The sequence below is a fragment of the Labrus bergylta genome, chromosome 5, assembly GCF_963930695.1.
Source record: "Labrus bergylta chromosome 5, fLabBer1.1, whole genome shotgun sequence".
NCBI classification, from domain to species: domain Eukaryota; kingdom Metazoa; phylum Chordata; class Actinopteri; order Labriformes; family Labridae; genus Labrus; species Labrus bergylta.
Genome location: NC_089199.1, coordinates 1,620,646 through 1,641,665, shown reverse-complemented (window position 1 = coordinate 1,641,665; position 21,020 = coordinate 1,620,646). Strand labels below are relative to the sequence as shown.

Here is a 21,020-nt window from a genome sequence, read left to right as displayed (position 1 = left end):
GATGTCAAGAGTGGAGGACTAATGAGGATGAGCTCATGCTCACGGTGGAAACCCATATCAGACATGACAAGAAGAAAGTCAATCCTCAGCACTGCTTCTTCAGTAATCAACTGGAGATTTGTTGTGTGTCCACCACACTGGACTGGGCCACCGTGAAAGTGTGTGCTGCCTCAGCAAATCATCTGTTGAGCCAACGTCTTGAATACTGTTTATGGTCATCCGGTAGCCATGTCTGCCAGATCTAAGTCTCACATGCTAAAATCAAATTGTGGGTGGAAGACATTATTTTTGCTTCATAGTGGGAGAGTTAAGTCATTTTATTACCTCTAAAACTCTTCCTCTAAAGGGTGTGTGAGATATATTATCAGGATAAAGATGGTGAATGCTGACGAATGTCATTCTTTTCCATAGACTGTAAGAAGTATCTAGCATGAATTACTATGTTACTTTATAAAAGACTACCATATTAAACTTTGGTTTGTGAAAACTTTCTTTCTTGTTTTTTTTTAAGCCGAGCAATCAAGACCACGCAACCCTATAGGCTAGTCAAATTCTGAGTGAAGCAAATGTCAACACTACTTTACAAATATCAGCTAGCTAAGATGTTAGGCAATGAAAATGTTTAAAAAAGAGAAAATCATTGTCATTGGACACGTTCTATAACCTAAAGGTGAGAAAGTTAAGGGAAAGGAGCTAGCAACATAATGTCTTAGATCTAAATGTAAAATGTAGCAAACAATCAAACAAAAGTCACCAAAAGAGTGTCTGTTGGTTACCAAAACAATCCACCGGTAAAACAGGTTCATCATACGCTGCTGTAACAGTCATACACACCTCCTGCTAGCTTACCAGAGCTAACATTAGCAGAAGTAGCTTACTTAGTGATGTGTGCTCACTACTCACAGAATCAATGCAGTTCTCTCAGGCAGTCCTCTTCATCGCTGTCCTCCTCATTGTTGTCAGCATCCATTATTCCAGTATGTTAGCAATTAGCATCATTGTAGGAATGGAATAAAAAAGGTAACACAATCCAATAATGTGCACAAACGTAGCCTACTTTATTTCACCTAACAGACTCGACACTTAGTGAAATAGCTGGAGAGTAAAAACCGCTTAGTATAAAATGTTGATGCTGTCCAAACTTTAAACCAGGTATGACACCATACCAACCCAACTATGAACTTTCACAAGCACTTTTCTGGATAAATATGAGCCAGATTTGAATGGTTATTTACAATTTTCTCTGGGTTCATTGAAAATATTTCTGCGGCTGATTATCGGCTCTGAATTGCAACTTCAACAGTGAAGGGTTACACTGATATGTCACCGAATTCTTACTTTTTTTCAGCTTGAGCACATCTATAGAAAACCCTGATTTAAAGTTTAACCTTTCTCATCTATTAGAAATAATGTCTTTAATTCTAGATTCAGTATACACATGAAGAATAAAAAGTGTAAATGACAACAATTACCAGTTAAATAAACATGAAATCTACCTACATATTTTACAGTTGTGTATGGTTTAGTTTAGGTTTATTAAATAATTGTAACACTTATTGGTTGTACCTTAGTTTACAGTAGTGAGGAATTAATTACTAATTATCACTTTTGATGTTTTGCATTCACTGCTTTCAATACTTTTCGTTCAAAAGCGACTCTTCTGCTTGCAGATATTCATGATCTGTGTTCTGGAACCTGTTAAGAGGATGGTTTGGATCTGTTTTTCTTCTCTCTCCTCCTCTCCACAAATGAGCCAGCTGTGGAAAGAGTATTGTTGCACTAATCCAGCTGCAGCAGTCTGGGATCTGGCATGTGCTAAAAAGGAAAACCAGCAGTTTAGCCAAAAAAATCTCAAATAGTGAATAACATTATTTCTGTCCAAGTTCTTTTTTTTTTGCTAATGTTCTCTATCATGGCCTGTCACTCACTGCAGTGTGAAAGTCATTTGTGTCTGATAAGGGTTTATTAAAGCCCAGCTGAGCTCTCATTCCAGGAGGGATCCTAGATAAACAGCCTGAGACAAACGACACTCAGCAAGAACCCTTTGTCCCTGATATCCAACATTATTGGTGAGACTGGCTGCAGCAGGGAGCATAGAAAACCCCTTATATCTGTGTTATTTCTCTCCTCTAAATGAATGGGAAAGCCACAACAAAGCCAAAATGTTAACTTGAAGCGTATGTCACTTGTTTGTTTTTACCCAGAAGTCATAGTTCCATTAAGCGATGTTTGTGCTAAAACACAATAAGAGGAGACACTGAGTTAAATGAGGCAGGGTGAAACGGTCTGCTTCATAAACCTCTGCTCCATCTGCAGCCAGCTGCTTGGCCTCTCTCTTTACCTCTTCCTCCACGGACACATGGGGAGTTACCTCATCGAGGACACAGGGCTTTGTTGATACAGCCTCTGGTCTGGACCTTAAAATAGCTCAGTCACCCTTTTTCTACTTTTTGTCACTTTAACCCAAGAGATGGTTTAATGAGAAACCTGAGTCCAATGCACTCCAAAAATATTCTGTCATTTACTTTGAATGACCATATAAGTCCTGGATATAAGATTCTAAATCTGCAAGTCAGAGATGTCATGTCTTCTTCTTTTTTTTATCAGAAACCAATTAGACTAAACCCTGCAGCTACGATCTCCATCCTGCACGCCTAGTGTATTACATTTCTAATGAAAACAAATGAACCTACATTCATGTGTTTTACTCCACAGACAGTAACAGCCTGCTTCTGTTTGACTCTAATAAGCTGTAATAAAAATCAGATGGCGGAAGGAAGATTCAATTATATCAGCCGACATATCCTGTGTCACATGCAGTACAAAAGTTGGATAAAGAGTTTGTAGAGTTTCAATTATGCAAACATCTTTATTTTCAATAGTTTAGTCACAGCATATAAAACGTTAAAAATAACAGTCATTTTAAAGTGACTCTGATGATTATTGATTATGATTATTATTGTCCGATGAAAACTGTCAGACGTAGCCTATGATGTCTTTGCAGATGATGGGCTGCCGACTGCCTGACTTCAAGAGGGCAGCAAAGTGGTAAAAGTCAGAGTCCAGTTTATTAATGGCGGAATGAGACTGATGGAAAAAAGGCACTTTGGCCTGGGATGCAACAAGCGGGCAGGACAGACGTTTTGGAGCATTAGCAGCTCTGTTAGCACAAACAGAGTCTGTGGGTCTCATCCTCACTCTGTCCTCTACACTCTTTGAAAAACCAGCCAGTTTCCTCCTCATGTTCACAAAGAAACCTCTCCCCGTCCTGCGTCCCGGGTTTAGATTCAGCTCTGTAGGTTCTGGACACTCGGGTAGGTCCATCCAGTTCTGTATGAGGTCTGCAAAGCTGTTATCGCCCAGCACTAGAGGTTGGCGATTTCGTCCTCTGGTGAGTAAAGAGTTCGTCCAGTCCTCTTGGTCACTGACTTCAAATGATGTCCACCTTTCCAGACAGGCGTCAGACGTGGATTTGGGTCTAATGCGTCCGCTGGGTGCTCTGTTTGTGCGGAGGCAGGCTGACGATGAAACCCTCACATTCCTTGTCCTCCTCAGAAACACTCCTTCATCCTGCCACGATGACTCAGAGTAGCCCGAATCCAAGTCCAAACTTTTCCGGCTGCTGGGAGAACCCAAACCCAGTCTGAGGCTCAGACCCAGCTGGGTGCTTGACTCTTGGTCTTCGTCCTCCTCCTCTAGAGGACTTGACAGGCAGCATGCAGAGTCGTAGGTGCTGGCAGTGCTGGCCTCAGACATCCGCACACATGTTCTCTGATCTCTCTGCAGTGCTCGCTGCTGACAGGCACGTGCCAACGCAGAGTGTCGCACCAGAGCCGGGAGCTGGGTACTGATGGGAGAGAGGGGGCGCCTGACTGCTGGACAGGTCCTTCTCAGCTGTTTCAGATCCTGCAGTGACCTCATCATGTACTGCATCTGCTCCCGTAAGCAGTCGCTGGAGTCACGCAGACAGAGCTGAGGAGACGAGGGAAAAGAGAGATCAATTAGAAAATGAACATTTCAAATACAGGACGTCCCAGCTTCATGGGCATGCTCAGGCCTGCACCAGGCTATTAAAAGAAAGCCTTTACTCTTATTGTAATCCTCAACGACAGAAAACCTGCACATCAAAGAATGTGCTTCATCAATAGACACAAAAAGCAAACTCATCATCTGTCCGTTTATTTTGTGGACCACTCCTACAACAAAAGTAAACGCCCTTTTATCACTGACTCAGACGTGATTCAAGCAGCCAGACAGAAGTTATTACAGAGAGCACTGCACTAATGTCTAACCTCCACATTTCTTCTGCAACCTGAAACAACTGGAGGAGCAGACTGAAAACATCTGCAGTATATCAAGGGGGTCCTGCCTCTTTAAGAGGGCAGCTGTGCTCAATATAAAATCCACCAGTGACACAATGAGGAATATAATACTCCGGTTTCCTCTGACTCAGTGTCCTGATTGGTCAGAATCAGCCAGTGAGATGCAGTGGCTCATTCTCAAACTCAAACAGGGCATGAGCGATCATGTGACAGAGTGTGTGAGAGTTAAGGACATATAGTCAAATCTATAATCTAATAAGAATCTAGAATTGATAAAGTATGGGTTAACTACATGTGCACCATTATTGAAATGTATCATCAGACTTCAGGAGAGCATTGTAAGACCTTTGGCTGCAAACAAGCGTCTGAGAAGACAGAGAGGTGAGAAATACAAACGGAACAAGCAGCAGTGACACAAACACACAGGTTCATTTGTAGGGGTCACATCAACATAGAGCACACTTTAGTAATGTCAGTGCAATAACCTTTGAACCTGTCTGACCCCCCTGCACTGACTCTATACTGTAAAGCTTGAGGATGACCTCATGCCCCCATAGTTTTCATCATCACTCTGTGAGATGTTGCAAGAACTTAGATAGTACTGGAGGTGTTGACATGCAACAAGAAAAGAAATAGAACAAATCCAACTTTGATACAAAATATGAATTACAGTTATTCATCACATAATGAAAATAAATGTATTTTATTTTCTCTACACTTACACTGACATTATTAACTGCATCAATGTTGTTAATAATCTCTGGAGGCATCTGAGGCTCCTCTGCTGCAGTGCTACATCAGCAGATGTAGGCTACCAGATATAACTTACTAAACTTTAGCATTAAGATCAACAAGCCTGGGCAAATAAAGTCAGAATAAAAGAAATTATCAACTCACCATGTCTGATCCTCTCATTGGAAAAACTCAAAAACTGTAAGGGAAATAACGGAGAAAAATATTAAAACTACGACTAACACAATCAAGATCAGACATAAAATAAAGCACAGCAGCGTCAAGGTGAAAACTGAACAACATATATAACAGCATATACTCACTTTGAATATGTATGCCGCAGTCCAAAGTGAAACTTTGATTTCAAAGGAAAAACCGCTTCCCGCAGCGTTTCTGTCTTTTTAAAGTGAAGAGAGCATTCCTCCTCCTCCTCCAGACTCTGGCCGCTGATCCAGCCAGAGGCAGATGTGTTGCTTCATGAAATGTTCAACTCCGCGCTGCAGCCACTCACAGAGACCCCATTCTGAATCAGCCAATCAGAGCGCAGGAAGAGCTAAGCGCTCCTCTAACGAACCGCCTCCATTGACAGCCAAACACAGAGGCAAAAAAAGACTTACTGTAGAAATTGATATCAGAGCACACTTAGGCCTTTTTATTTTATTTTAAAGAATAGAATGTTTTTGAGCTGATCACTCTGAACTTTATGAATTAGTCTTTGTGGTTATCAGCTCACTTGAGAGAACTGTCCTGTAGATATCACAGTGTTCTATAAATTTAACTTATTAGCTTTTTATTCATTAATTTCTACATAGGCTAGGTTATATTTATTGACCACCTTTTTTTGTTGGCCTACTCATAGAATAGTTTCATGTTTAGTTCAGCTGTCCAAAATCTTATCCATCCTGGATAACTCCTCTCACCCTCTACATGGTGAGCTGTGGCAGATGGGCAGCTCCTTCAGTCAACGCCTCATCCCCCCTAGGTGCAAAACAAAGCGCTTCAGGTGCTCCTTTGTGCCCACTGCCATAAGACTGTATAACCGCAGCCTATGACAACAATAACAGTACGTCCTTGACACAAAACTTCACCCCAATAAAACACTACCCACATGACCTGCTTCATTATTATCATTGTATTATTATTATTATTATTTAGCATCAATATATATATACATATATACTGTACATTCTATATATTTTTATTATATTATTATACTAGTCTATATTATATAACATTTCATTATATTACACTATATTGTTCATATTATACTACATTATATTATATAACTGCACTCTGCATTACTGTGGTACAACACTGCCTCTCTTCTCTGCTGTTTGACATGACTTGCTGCTATTGATCATACCATGTCACTTTAATCATCACTCGTCACTTTATCTTGTCATTCTCTGCAAATACTGTCTCAATTCCCTGCATAGTTAACTTCATCATTCATTTTGTACTTGTATATACCCCCTATTTTTATTTATCTTATCTAATCTATTCTGTTTAATATGTATTTTGTATTTTGACCTTACTTGTCTGTGCTGCTGCAACGCCCGAATTTCCCCTCTGGGGATCAATAAAGTACTATCCTATCCTATCCTAGTTTAGAAAACATGACTTAATCAGTAAATTAAATAATGGGTTTGGTGAATCAATGTTTTGAGGTTTTTTTAGCACAGTTATGATGCACTGATGTGTCTGTTTTTAAATTTCTTACGTTTTTCTCTTTTACATTGCAGTTTTTCCCCCAACCGATTGCACATGATTCTTGTACTTCAACTTGCCCTACTGGTGGCTCAATGACTTTATCCAAGTGTAAACAAATAGCTCTATGCAAATGTGAAAATCTGCAACTTAATTAGCCATTAAGCCTGCAGTCCTGGCGGTCATTTGGCACTCAAGCTTCCATTTACACTATTCATTGGATAGATGTTGATGCTAATCAGATGGTTTAAGAGGAATGCATGTGTTCAGCACTCTGAGGGGGGAATCCAGATCTGATGGCCGGCTGTTAAAGTGCAGATTTGTGTCCACAGCAGGTCCAGCATTAGCATACAGGTACTCGTGGCTTGTCTGAACCTGCTTAGCCAACACGACTCTGTCCATGCGTAAGACAAAATACAACCTTTGTGATAGTAAACTGTAGCACATTTAAAGTCTCCCAGTCAGAGGTTACGACTTCAATTATATGAGGGAGATTAAATAGAGAAAGAAAACGTAATTTGACATTCCCCTTTTTACATTTTCTGCACATATGTTCAAACAAAGATGCAATAAAAATTATTAAAAAATAGCCACTTGACAAAATGCAGGTTCCTATAAGGACTCCAGGTTTTCACTTAATTCAACATCATGTTTGAAATAAAGCACTGAGGATGTTGCCTCCGAAAAGCCCTCCCCTCTGACATCCATCAACCCGTACCCTCCACACTATGCATCAGGTAATTACACTGGACTGCTAATGGACATGTTCTCTGAGTGTCTCTGCATTCTGAATGTCTAATGGATGTAATAATAAATGACATGGTACTTGAACACAATCCATTCCCATTAAGGTCTCTGTTGAATGTTTTTGTCTTTGTCCTAATATTTCTTGATTTTATAATGATGCAGGTACCTCTTATTATTACAGGGACACAGATTGTAGTTCTGATGGTAAATAAGACTGAGCTCTTGGGTTAGGCTTCCCCAACCCGATTCTAGAGTCTGTCTGGGCCCTAGGCAAAAATAATAAGGGGGCCCTCCAACCGGCGTTCATCACTATTCTAATATGTCTGCCAGAGTCCCGATGCTTACTCCCCTTCCTCTTTTTTTTCTCCTATAGTTGACTTTCATTTTCAAACTTTGGTTTTCACAGCATTAATGCATATAACGCTTAGCTGGGCAACAACACTGAGTGCTGTCAGATTGGGCACCCTTAGGGAGGTTTCCTACTGTCATTGCAAAATGTGCGCTCTCTGGTTTAAAGTTTGTAAGCCCTCGGGGGCCCCCTTGCTGGTCTGGGGCCCCGAGCAGTCGCCTGTCTTGCCTGTTGACAAGCAGCGCCTCTGCCCATATGGGATCGCATGGAATTCAAATGGGGTAACTAGAAATGTCTAATTTTATTAATCATAACAAATAATGTATATTGTAGCATTCTTCCTGAATTAATCTACGAGATTTTATAAAGTGAAGTCACTGCGAGTCGAAGCCCATGCTAAAAACGAACAAACTTGCAGTATCTCTGTCTGTCCCTCGTCTAAGCATTATGCCGCCAGCATTCATTTCCAGCCTTGTTAACACACGCTCAACTGGCTGTACATATTATGCACTGAGAAAAATAAAATCCTCTCTCATCATGGCTTTTTTTGCTTCTGTTCACAGTAATATGACAAAGCCTTAATGTGGTCTAACTATCACATGAAATAAAATAATGATATGAGCAATAAGCTGTGTGTTTAGAATGCCTGGGCTCCCCGGAACTTTTGGAAGCCAAAGTTGGGTCACAAGACAAAAAAGGTTGGGAACCACTGTTTTAGGTACAACACACACTCCAACATCAGTGAGTGTATTTTCTTTGACCTCCACCTAGGCAACTAAAATATTAAAAATCTTGCTCTATATAAATGCACGAGTAATAACCTTGTGAAGATCCAATAAAATAATTCTTGTGCAATAAACGACCATGGCCGTCGTATCAGGCATTTTTAATGTGAAATACACTACTTAGAAGTTAATTTTCTCGGTTATACTGACAGAATTTGACTTAATCTAAATGTTAATGTAGAACCATTACTCATAGTGGAGTGTTTGTACAAAGGGGTATGAGTGTTTGTGATTATGTAAAGGATATGAATATTCCTCCACGCACAAATGGCTCTCAAAGCTTAAAAATAAATCTACCTCCAGTTTGAAAGCTTTACCAAAGTAAACACACCACAATATAGAAAAAAGTTACTTTATTGTTGGATGTTAAAGCATATGTGTTAAGCCTCTGATGAAAGAGTCGGGTGACAGTCTCTCAGAAGTAGACCTGTAGTGCCCTCTAGAGAAAGAACTGCTGGAAGTTTCTGAAAACTAGATTCATCCAAATTATGTGCAATCTTTCAGACATTTTTTTCTGGTTATAATGTCTGTAAAGTCTCTATTTTTGGATAGATCTTTTATTTTAATGAACTTTGAAGGTATTCTATTTTCATGTAAACTGTTTTACATGCTTTGCTATCCTTAAAACTGCAGTTATTTCCACTTTTGGGGAAAGTGTTTGATGTTTCTGCTCAGATGCCTCCTCCTATTAGAGCAAAATAACACTTTGTTCAGTTGGGTTAGATTTTTACTAAATCTGAACTGTTTCTAATTTAACTATATTTGAATTACTTTAAATGTTTGAGTGCATCTTGATGTCCATTGTTCTCCTTAGACAGACTTATTTTTGACACTTACACTGTCCAGAGTCAGTTTGATTTTACCCCCGCTCTAGGTGTACTATTAGATATGTCCACTAGATGGTGCCATAAGTCCGTTCGAAGTCAAGTCTCCATTAGGAAGTTGTGGTTAGAGATTTGTCTGTGTTCTGTCAGCATAAAACTAAGCAATTTTACCATCCATGCATGTTGTACTCTTCATGAATTTAAATGAATGAGTCCACATCATTTGTGAAAATGATATATAATCATATAAAAATATGCTTTCTCTTATAAATGAAAAAAATCATTGACATAATTATAAAACAACCTTACCAAAGGTTTAACTTCACCGTGTCTTGCATGACCAGTAACTGTCATCAGATAATGTATGTACTCTGACTCTTATACTGCTATCCTGCTAAAGTTTAACATTTGCTATTATTGCTTCACTATATTGTATTATTGTGTTGTATTATATTGTTTACATAAACAAACCTAGTTTCTGTTCAGCTTCAGGGTCACATGTCCTTCTCAGCAAAATCACTTGAAGGCTTTCGAAAGCTAATAATATATATGGATCTTCCTTATTGAAGATGTGATGTTTGGATGTAACCTAATGAATAATCTAACCTCTGATATTGTCCAAAAACCTTTATGTGTTAATCTGTCAAGCAACAACTGGCTGATTCTTTCTTAACCCCCCACATGGGCACTTCAATTGTAATAACGTTTCCCATCTATACCCTGTGTAGCAACAGAACACACGAGAAGCTATTAGCCTTCATTGGAGAGTTATCACTGAAAATGGATGCTGCACTAAAACATGAGAGTAACAAAGAGGAGAGGAAACAAATAACATGCAAGAGTCAGGTGATCTCTACTTTTATTTAAATTAAATCATAAAGGACTTTAAAGCATTTTAATATTTACCAAAACACTAACCTTTTTTTCTGAATTAGATTTTTGTCTCTCATTAATCATAACTATATATTCATAGGTGCTAGGCAGGAAAAAAAATGGAAGAAATATATAGGCGCAAAGTAGGTCAAACAGTAAGGAAAGCATATCTAGGAATTGATTGTAAACAAAAGTCAAGGCACAACATACTGCAACAGACATGGAAATAGTACTATAAAAAGTGACAGGATGTTAGGTAACACATACTTTAAATATCAGTTAGAATTTGACAGAATTTCCCCCAGCATCTCAAGCTTTTTTTTGTCTCTTTTTTTTTCTTTTATTAGTTTTTATTTTCATTTTGTAGGAATGTTAGATCATTTGTGTGGATTACAGAGCTAATATTTGCCAAGTTGAGATGTGCAGAACATAATACAGTTTGGCTATGAATAATGAACTTATGTAAACATTATTTAAAAAAAAAAAGCACTTTCCTTTCATCGATCATATTTAAGTCTACTCCTGTGCCTTTTGCTCTTAAAAAATAAGCTTCATGTGATTAAAAGTTTCATTTGAACATCAGAATTTCTAAAAGTAAAATGAATGCATTTATATATAAAAAAACATTTCCTCTGACTCCTCTACGGCTGTCATTGAAAAGAAAGACAAAAAAAGAGAAATACAATAACAAAGGTTGATTTTTGTGGTAATAGCCCAAAGAGTTAACAATACGAGTGACTGGATCAGCAATCTTTGAAATTCCACAAGGCTCGTCAGGTTTTCAGTCTCTTAGGTGTCTTTATAAAAAGCAGATCAAAGCAGATATGGTGGTGGGCCAGTGCAGTCATTCATGATGTGTGTATGTCCTCTCGCTGTGGTCACCAGAGCTGTTCAAGTAATCTAAAAAGAAGCACAAACACACACTCTTATATTCAACAGGCTGCGTTTTGTGTCATGGGAGAGATCTGAAGTCTGAACTCACCTTGACCCTCTCCAACATGTTTCTTTAGAAGAGGCCACAGTCCTTCAGGTTGTTTTTGATGATGACATCAGTGACGGCGTCGAACACAAACTGCACGTTCTTTGTGTCGGTGGCGCAGGTGAAGTGAGTGTATATCTCCTTGGTGTCCTTCTTCTTGTTCAGGTCCTCAAATTTGGTCTGGATGTAAGCCTGAGCCTCCTCGTACTTGTTGGGGCCTGAGGAGGGGAGAGTGGAGGAGAGTTAGGAGAGCTGAGGGAAACTGGCAGTTTGAAATCCTGTCGACACAGACTGGTTCAAGGAGTTTCTTTAATGAGGTGTCATGAGGAAATGAGTTTCCATTTTCTCTTGTAGTTCCATTTCATTTGAGTCACAAAAAAAATACAGAGTACCCAAATGTTGATTCTAAGGTTTTTAGTAAGTCCTGAGGACTCTTCTGACCAGAGTAAAATTATATCATTTCTTCCTGCTGGGCTCCTAATTCAAATGAAGATAGTCACTCACAACCATAAGTCTTCGCTTAATTTATACAATTGGATCCAAAATTCTAAAAGTTTACCTTTCAGTTCTATTTTTCTGATTTTTTAGGATTGTAGGAAAATAAAAAGGTAATATTTGTTACCTGGACTGGGAACAGCAGTCTCAAATAAAGTTATAATAAATTAATTGTTTTGTTTCTTATGCGGAACACAGACTTTATGCATTCATTGATTTGTATCCAGATGATTAGAAGAATCTTTAAAGCTCACATATTATGTAAAATACACGTTACCATCTTTTTCTTACACTAATATGTGTCCCTTGTCTGTCTACAAACTCTACCTTTTATGAGAAAAGTCCATCTTCTCAGTCTTTGCCTGACAGGCAAGCCTAACAGGCTGTTTGGAGATTCTCCCTTCATGACATCATAAAGGGCAGTAGCCCCTCCCCCAGGTGGGTGACACTCCCACAGCTAGGTGTTTGTTCTGCCCTCTGAGTCTGCCTTCTCACCGTAAACAATAGGACATGGAGCGAGAAAGCGTTCATGGGGCGTGGTCAGACACAGCTCATTTACATATTTAAAGGTACAGACACAGAAACAGCCTGTTCTGAGCAGGGCTGAAATAGAGGGGTTTATAGGCATGATCAAATACAGGATCAGAGTGGATTTAGAACAAGAAACTTCACACACATATTTTGAGGAGCTCTGAGACTTATTTAAACTTGTTAACAAGGAGTAGAATATGTGACCTTTAAAGATTAAAGGAAACAAATGCACTAATTGTTTGTTTTTCCAGAGTTCTGAAAAATCATTGTTCAGAGAAAAGGATGATCCTGTGGAACTGGATTTTACCTTTTTTATCATTGTAGTGCAGGAAGAAATAAGTGACAAATGGAAACAAATGTAGGTATAACCTGATAGATAGAGAATATTTTACTTCTTTTTTTTTTTTTAGATGCATAATTTGAGACTTATAAATACGTAATCTGATCTGCTGTGTTTGTACTGAACCATTGGGACTCTACCTGTGTACTCGGGGAAGCAGATGGTCAGAGGGCTGTGGGCAATCTTCTCCTCAAACAGGTCCTTCTTGTTGAGGAAGAGAATGATGGACGTCTCTGTGAACCACTTATTGTTGCAGATGGAGTCAAACAGCTTCATGCTCTCGTGCATTCGGTTCTGGGCAGGACGGGGCACAAATGTGGAGATAAAGAGATTATTAGAGAGCGCATCTAGGGCACATAGAGGAAATGAGTTCCTGTCACCCTGCACCTCCCTTCTCATTTAAAATCATGGGGAATTAACTCACCATCTCCTCATCCTCGGCCAGCACCAGGTCGTAAGCGCTCATGGCCACACAGAAGATGATGGCTGTGACTCCCTCAAAGCAGTGGATCCACTTCTTCCTCTCCGAGCGCTGGCCTCCAACATCAAACATCCTGCACAGAGACACACGCTGTAAACCTGCAGTTTTTTTTATGAGCGAGCGATGGGACTGAGCGCAGGAGAAACAACATTTTATCACACTGACAGACGAGCAAGGCAAGACTCAAGGTCTCCCTCTGGAAACGTGTGTGTGTGTCTCTTTGCACTGAATGCATCGTCCTCTCTCTTCGGGGCAGGGTGTTCACTTGTCATTTTCCTGGCCTTTGTTGGCATTTTAGTGCAGCGCAGTTGCTGAGGTAACAGCATGGCCTTAAGACGAGGTGAGGTTATTATCTCTCTCTCTCTCTCCACACTACAGGATCCAAACCGTCCTGTTATTCTATCATTTCAGTCACTTTAATGGAGTCAAGCAAGCTATCTAAAGACAACAGTGCAATTTTGTTTAGAGCAGGATTGTTCTAAAACCCCAGAAACTTCCATTCTATTTCTATTTAATCTAATCCTCGTGTCAAATTGCAAACATACAGTGAACTTCAGCATCGAATGCATGATGGCAGCAGGTTTCTCCACAGGTGAAGTCTGGACGGTGGAGATGGAGATGTTCAGCTGCTGCTATAGGTGGAGCCTAACCTTTAGAACATGTCAGAGTAACACAGTCATGAAACGCAGTTCCTCCTGCTAAGCCGTTTTCACACTGCAGAACTTTGAGTCCAGTCGACCCGGGAAGCTTTGAAGCTGAGTAAGCAGCAGAGCTCATTATAACAGTTACACACTTTATAGTGTTTACACCAACAGCCTGCTCATCTCCAGCACTGCTTCAAGAAGCTAAATATATCACAGCACTGAGGAGCTCTTTGGGTAAACATGTGCTTGATGGATTTGGCTAATGTCTCTCCAAAAAGAAATCAAATAAATCACGACATGAATACAACACAAGGACACAAAGCAGACGCAGAAGAAGAAGAAGGCGCGGTTGTTCCTTTTCACTGATGTGATGAAGCCATTTTCATTGACATGTTACAGAGACATCCTTTTGCTGTTTTCAAAGTGTTCAAGTGACTAACAGCTCCTTCACATATAAAGAATAATGTGTCGCCCCTGAACCGACACAAATTCAGATTTGATTATCTCCAAGAGGAAAAAACACCATCATCAGTTACACAAACACTAAGAACATTTGCATAAAAGGAAGAACACTTGTGTGAGGCAGGGCTGATCACAGTCAAAAAGTAATGAACTTGTTCATTTGATTTCCCTTCAAAGTTTTCTTCCACATAAGACTGAGTAATAACCATTTAGCAAATGCATATTGTTTGCTTGGTATGACAAACATTTCTTATTTAACATTTTCCTATAACTGGTTTCTCTCCCCTCTGTGAAAGCAATGCCCAGTGTAAAAGTTTGATGTGGAGGAAGAAGACATCAGACTATCAGTTGTTGATTTGAGACATTAGCTGCTTCAGAAAAAGTCCACAAAGCAGAAAACAAATATTTTTCTTTCAGTGAACTTCAACGACCTTCCAGAAAAGGGAAACACACAGAGTGCCGTCAAACTCACATGACACTCATGACACTTTGGTACCAAACACAGACGTGTGATTCATAAGCAAACAGAGGAGTTTTCCTAAAATAACATTTTCAGATTACTAAATTTAATTTGAATATTTGAATATTGGTGTCTGAAATAGCAACAATGCTTCACTTCACTTTATTTTTGTTATCAGACCATTTGGATAACTTAATATGGAGAACTTCATATTGTTGCACATGTTATGTTAAAACACTAGGCTGTGTGGGGCGGGTGTCTTACTTGAAATGCAGGTCCTTGAAGGTGAAATGTGTCTCCACAATGCCTGTGGTCTTCACTCGGGTCCGCAACACGTCCTGCTGTGTGGGGATGTAATCAGACTTGGCTATCCTCTCCAGGTCATTCAGGTAGCTGATGGGAACAAAAGAAACATTTCATTTTCAATAAAAACCTCAGAGAGAGAGAGAGAGAGAGAGAGAGAGAGAGAGAGAGAGAGAGAGAGAGAGAGAGAGAGAGAGAGAGAGAGAGAGAGAGAGAGAGAGAGAGAGAGAGCTGTCCTGTCAACACAAAGTGAAAGAGTTCGTCTGTTCCCTCATTGTGACAAGATAAACTTTTTACAAATTTCTTTGAACGTTTAATACTTCAATATTTCTATAACACCAGTTAGAACATATACGAAAACATTTATTGTGACTGTACTTTCTGATGATTAAATGTTTTTGTGTCTTATGGTCAGGGATGTAAAACCTAAAACCTAAATCCTGGCGGTCCACGTAGCCTAGTGGTTAGTGTATGGAGGCTGTGGCTCCTTTCCCACTCTCTCTCTCTCCCAGATTTCTGATTCTATGCACTATCCTCTCTCTACATAAACCTCCAAAATAAACCTTAAAAAAAATTAAAATCTTGCCACGGGACATGAAGATGCATGTCTGGGACTTCTGTCTAAATATTCTGATATACTGTAATAAAGAGAGGTCAAAATGCTGAAGCAACACTTGTAGTAAGAAGATCAACTATTAACAATTTAGACCTAAATTTGTTAATAAAGTTGATCTTCTTACTGTTGCTTTTCACTCTTCATGCACCTTGTCAGTTGGTGACATCCTCTTTTTCTCCAATACTGCAATAAAGAAACATCAGATACGTTTCTGTGCTGACACTTGGCTTTTATTCTCTCTACCTCATACATATAATGTTACTATGGCTGATAGACTAAAGGCCTGAGGCTTGAGTCTTATCGGCCAAGATTTCATCACAATATTCAGCTTCATAATAATAACCTAGTTGTTTAACAAAGTGTTGGTAATCCCATACAAACCACAGCCTGGGCGTACCTATTGTCTGACAGTCTGATTATAATCCCGCTCCCTACAGAGGTTTGAGCCTGCTTTTGTAGTCCACACATCAGATAGTGTCACACCGCTGGTTTGGTCATTTATAAGATTTAACAAGAGATTATTAACCCTCCTCACAATGTTGATTTGTGTCAGTGGTGGGTGTGAATGATTATTTGAAGCCCAGTTTGGAACTATTGTAAACATTTACAGCCTAAAACATTTACAGCCTAAAACCAGCAAATATTGCTTCACACAGAACAACTACAGTGCAACAATGGGGCGGCTGTGGCTCAGTTGGTAGAGTCGTCGCCTCTCAACCAATCAGGGTTCGTCAAGGGTTCGATCCCCAGCTAGGCAACATGTCTGATGTGTCCTTGGGCAAGACACTTAACCCTGAATTGCTCCCGCTGCTTCAGTAGTGGTGTATGAATGTGATTAGTTACTTCTGATGGATGATACTACATAGCGATCATCACTATCATCAGTGTGTGAAAGAGTATGAATGGGTGGGTGTGACATGTGGTGTAAAAGCACTTTGAGTAGTTGGAAGACTAGAAAAGCGTCCATTTACCATTTACCAACAATGGCAGCTGGATCCATTCTTTTCAAAGTGTACAGAACATGTCCCTTTCTATCAAAGCAGGGAGTGAAAAGGACAGGTCTCTGTTAATGTGAGCTGAGCCATCTCTGGCTCTCAGCAGGTGTTCAGACATAGAATTTTCTCTAGTGCAAAACTCATTTAGTCCTCTCTTAAAGCAACATTATCACGGCAATCTACAGAGCTGTGATGAAACATGGTTCACACTAAAGTCGAGGCAGTGTTGGCAGCATGCTTTCAGGTTCCCTTGGTTTTAACAGGAGCAGTGAAGTAGAGGTCTACAGGCCAACACAAACAGAGAAGAACTCCTGGTAGTTAGATTGTACCATGACTGCAAAGCAATCATTGGTGAAACACAGAACTCCCCTGACACTTTAAAGTACACTCTGCAGGTGTCAGAGAAATGATGAAAGGCCGTGTGCATTCAACAGAAATCAGTGTGGTTCATGGCTGTCACAGTTTGTAGTGCAGCAGTGCACCCCCCAGGGGGTCTTGGCGATAACCACCTCTCACCTCCCACCAGCAGCCTCTCACAATTACCTTATGCTCTCCTTGTTATTAGACGGGAACATTATGACAATGAGGCCAACAAATGGAGCACTCGGAGATGAGGGTAATGGAGGTAATTAAGAACTATGGAGAGAGGCTGAGGTCACTGTGTTTTAGATGATTAGCAAAGCAACTGGTCGAATAAACAAAACAGTCATGTCTTCATTATTATTATGACTGTGGCTGCTCACAGGAGAGTTTGGTGTTTGTTAAATGGGTAGAGAAAAGGACTGTGAAAAGCCAGCTATAAGTTTAATAAAGATCATTCTAAATTCAAAAATGAACGGTTGAGAATGTTGTGTTTTTCCATGACTCTCCTCAGACCTCCTGCGCTACCTTTTGAAATGCAACAAAAACTTGAAGTACAACCACCAAATGACTGTTGTGCAGGACAAGTCTAAATTAAGGCTTGGATATGAGCGTTGTCAATTAATGGATCTACCCCTGTTATCCCCACAGCAATCATTGAAGGAAAAAAAAATATATATATATATATATATATATATATATATATATATATATATATATACACACATTATATATATATGTATGTGGCTGTCACAAGCCTGAAAGTCTTCCAGTCATTGTATGCAGAGTGAAACATTAAAAGCCCTTTGTTTGGTTACTTTAAATGTCTACCTAGTGAAGGTCATAGTAATGTAATCTATTACACTGTTGTGTCTTGTAAACCAGCACAGAATGACCTTTATGTGACTTTATGATAGTTCTGCACTCACTAAGCAGCTGAGTCATTGAGCTGGTACTCTCGGGCCCGCGTGAAGCAGCTCTGGACTCCACCGTCGGCCCACAGTCGGTGGATCACGTTGGACAGGTCTTCTGGAAGGATGCCCTGCTCTTCTGCAGCTGCAGACAAGGCAAACAGTTGGCGGGCATCATCCTGACAAAAAACAAGATACACAAACACAACCTTTAAAAAGATGATATCGCTTTCATTAAGCCTCATTAGTCACAACTCATTGTTTCCCCACACATAGACTTTACATGGGCCAGCTGCTCAAGTTTATCTATATGACTGTATTTGCTTTATAAAAATGATTTTAATCTGTATACGATCACCATCTAAGAACGATAAACTACTTTATTCACTTTATACCTGTCACCAATAGCATCTGTATGCTAAGCAGAAGAGAGAGAAAGAGAAAGATAGAAGAGAGATGTTTGCTGTTCAGTCATCCTTAAATCCCTGATGTTAAACATTAACATATTATTAATATATGGACAGTATAAAAGTATGTAAAGCTCCCCCATTGCCACCACCGCAGGTATATGGTTATTCTCTGGGAAACACCGGCTTTATTTACTCCACATTGCTCGTATTTTACATATTTTATATGGCCTATAGCTTTGCTTTATGTCTGAATTATTGCAGAGAAGAGGTACAGTACATGGAAATGGAACTTTTCTTGTCATGGTCCTCAATTCAAGTCTGACTGGCATGCTTTGGGTCTTAACTTAACTATATTATAGCTCCACCAATCAGATTGCACCAGAGAAATATGACGAGAACAGAACAGATTATTCTTCATCACTCACTGGCCTGCCATCACACACTTCTCACTCTCAAACATGGACTGTGATCCTTCTATTAGCCTCTAAATGAGACACAAACAAACGGACGGCACATTACTATTTACATTTGCTTTACTTCACTTGAGTTGCCCCTCTGCTGCTCAATGCCAGTTTAAGACTCTTGTCACTTGACACATTTCTATCCTGAACATTGTGGTTATGAGAAAGTTTCTTTCCCCACAGTCTTAATGGCATACACTCACCTGCACAAACATCCAACCATGCCATCCAGTCTTACAGTTTTTAAACACCTGAATCAGAGTGGGGACAGACTACTGATGTTTGTAAAAGGGGGCGCCGTCCACTGCTTACACTTCATCCTATGTCTGACAAAGGACAAGGTCATACACCTGTGATGTTAGCTATTCAGAGCAGACTTTCATGTGTTAGTTAACCATTGTCTGACCCTCCACAGTCCTTTACAGTGTGCCACCTTGCAGCTATTCAAATCCTATGATTCAACAAAAGAACAGCAGCATTCAGAGTGACTATCAAGGCTGTCTGTTTTGATTGTAATTTGCCAAGTGTTTCAAGACAGTCTAAGCTCTCTGTAGCTCGGCGCAGTGTGTAGGGAGGTGTAACTCCAATAATAAACATAAACAAGGCAATGAAAACACTTTCTCCCCATGAACCATGTTTATCCAACAACTTTAGACGTGAAGGTCACACCAGAGAGGGACAAGAAAAAAGGTAGAGCTGAAGCCATAGAGAAACTGCATAATAAGGCTTATTACCAATACAAAATAAAATCTGGATTTCAGTTGCTTGTCTTGCTGAAAGCACGTTTAAGTAGCACTACAAAGCAGTGTGGCCTCGACTGCCACACATGACACACTTCTGCAGCACAGCTGAATTGAAACATGCCGTACTGAGTGATGTAAAAAGGACAGAGCTGCCTCTTAACAAATTCTGGTTAACAAATTGATTTATCCTCTACAAGTAAAGATACTGAGACATTTTCTTTTGAATGAACAGTGAAAATAGAATAAACGAATCCCATTTACAAGATCGCTCCAGAGTGGGGAAAAAAGGAATATCATCTTTTCCTTTTAAGTGTAATACCACATTTTATTTTATCTGATCTTATTATCTCCCTGGGCGGTCCCCGCTCGCTGAAAGGCAGTCATTTACTGTTTCCTTTTGCAGCACACACACACGGACACACAAACAGGCAGGGACAGACAATACACAGCCCTGCAGGAGTCCATCTGAAGCATCTGCTACCCAGAGTTGATGTTTCAAGTAGAACTGTCACACCGGTGAAATTATCGTGCTTTCTGTACAATTTCTGTAGACTTCAATCCTCAACTCTTGATGCAGTTAGAACAGAGGCAGAGAGGGGGATGTGGTGCTGATGAGTAGAGATGATATCACTGACCTGACTGCAGCGGTATTACACTGGACTTTAAAGGCTTTAAAGATTTGTTTTACCACTTACATCAACTTTTATCCTTAACAACAGATTTCAAATAGCATGGAAACAATACAGAGCTATGTCAGCAGTAAGTATTTATGTTGGATTAGAACATCTTTTTAGTTTCATCTTGCTGCTGGTGACTGAGTAAAATGAACACCTACCGCTCTAGTAGCTTCCTCATAGTCGATCTTCAGGTTGGCCATGGCTTTGATGATGGCCATGATGGACTGGATGGTGTTGCTGTAGACGACCGCTCTGTACTGCTTACACTCATCTTCTGAGTATCCATCCTCGTGGATAATCCTGACGACAGAGACCAGGGACAGGGAGGGGAAGAGCAAGAAGAAGCACAAGGATCTCATTATAGCTAAATGTTCTACATCACTCATGTTATTTCTCATGATTAACAGGTACTTTTTCCACCTTAACAGAATCTTCAGGCACTGAGGTGAGTATAAAGCCTTTCTGTCAGAAAGCTATAACGCGCCGGCAGTCATATAAGTGAAGCCCCTTATTATGCATAACTCTTATCCTTCATAAAACCACAAGGATGAGTTATTAAATGACCCCCTTACAGTGTGTGTTGACCCTTACAGTGTGTGTTGACCCTTACAGTGTGTGTCCATGAAGACATGAACTATTTAGAACAAAACCACTGTTTTTACCAGGCTGCAAGAATGGCATTTTAGAAGGTGTGTATGTGACTTCCAGGGCTTTTGGAAGCAGCCCCAAGTGGACACTCCAGGAACAGCAGTTTTTTAACTTTTCTGCATTGGCTTCATTTTTCAACACCTGAGGTTGCTGCATGATGTCAGG

At 39.9% G+C, this 21,020-nt stretch overlaps 2 protein-coding genes across 2 annotated transcripts in view; both read right to left on the bottom strand.

Annotated features, from left to right (window-relative positions):
- Positions 1-2,849: 2,849 nt before the first annotated feature.
- On the bottom strand, positions 2,850-5,529 carry LOC109990130 (PAK4-inhibitor inka2). Its single transcript, XM_020642134.3, has 3 exons — positions 5,378-5,529; positions 5,220-5,253; positions 2,850-3,972 (listed from the first exon to the last, which is right to left on the bottom strand). Exons 2-3 carry the CDS (start codon positions 5,235-5,237, stop codon positions 2,977-2,979), a joined length of 1,014 nt encoding a protein of 337 aa, XP_020497790.1. The 5' UTR covers positions 5,238-5,253; positions 5,378-5,529; the 3' UTR covers positions 2,850-2,976.
- Positions 5,530-10,308: 4,779 nt separating this feature from the next.
- LOC109990103 (guanine nucleotide-binding protein G(i) subunit alpha-2) overlaps positions 10,309-21,020 on the bottom strand; it is a 50,846-nt gene continuing 40,134 nt past the window's right edge. The window contains exons 3-9 of the mRNA XM_020642089.3: positions 20,366-20,507; positions 17,935-18,095; positions 14,996-15,124; positions 13,109-13,238; positions 12,825-12,978; positions 11,322-11,536; positions 10,309-11,239 (exon numbers count right to left, since the gene is read on the bottom strand). Of these exons, the coding sequence (XP_020497745.1) occupies positions 11,346-11,536; positions 12,825-12,978; positions 13,109-13,238; positions 14,996-15,124; positions 17,935-18,095; positions 20,366-20,507 (907 nt within the window). The 3' untranslated portion in view covers positions 10,309-11,239; positions 11,322-11,345. The remainder of the gene's footprint in view (positions 11,240-11,321; positions 11,537-12,824; positions 12,979-13,108; positions 13,239-14,995; positions 15,125-17,934; positions 18,096-20,365; positions 20,508-21,020) is intronic.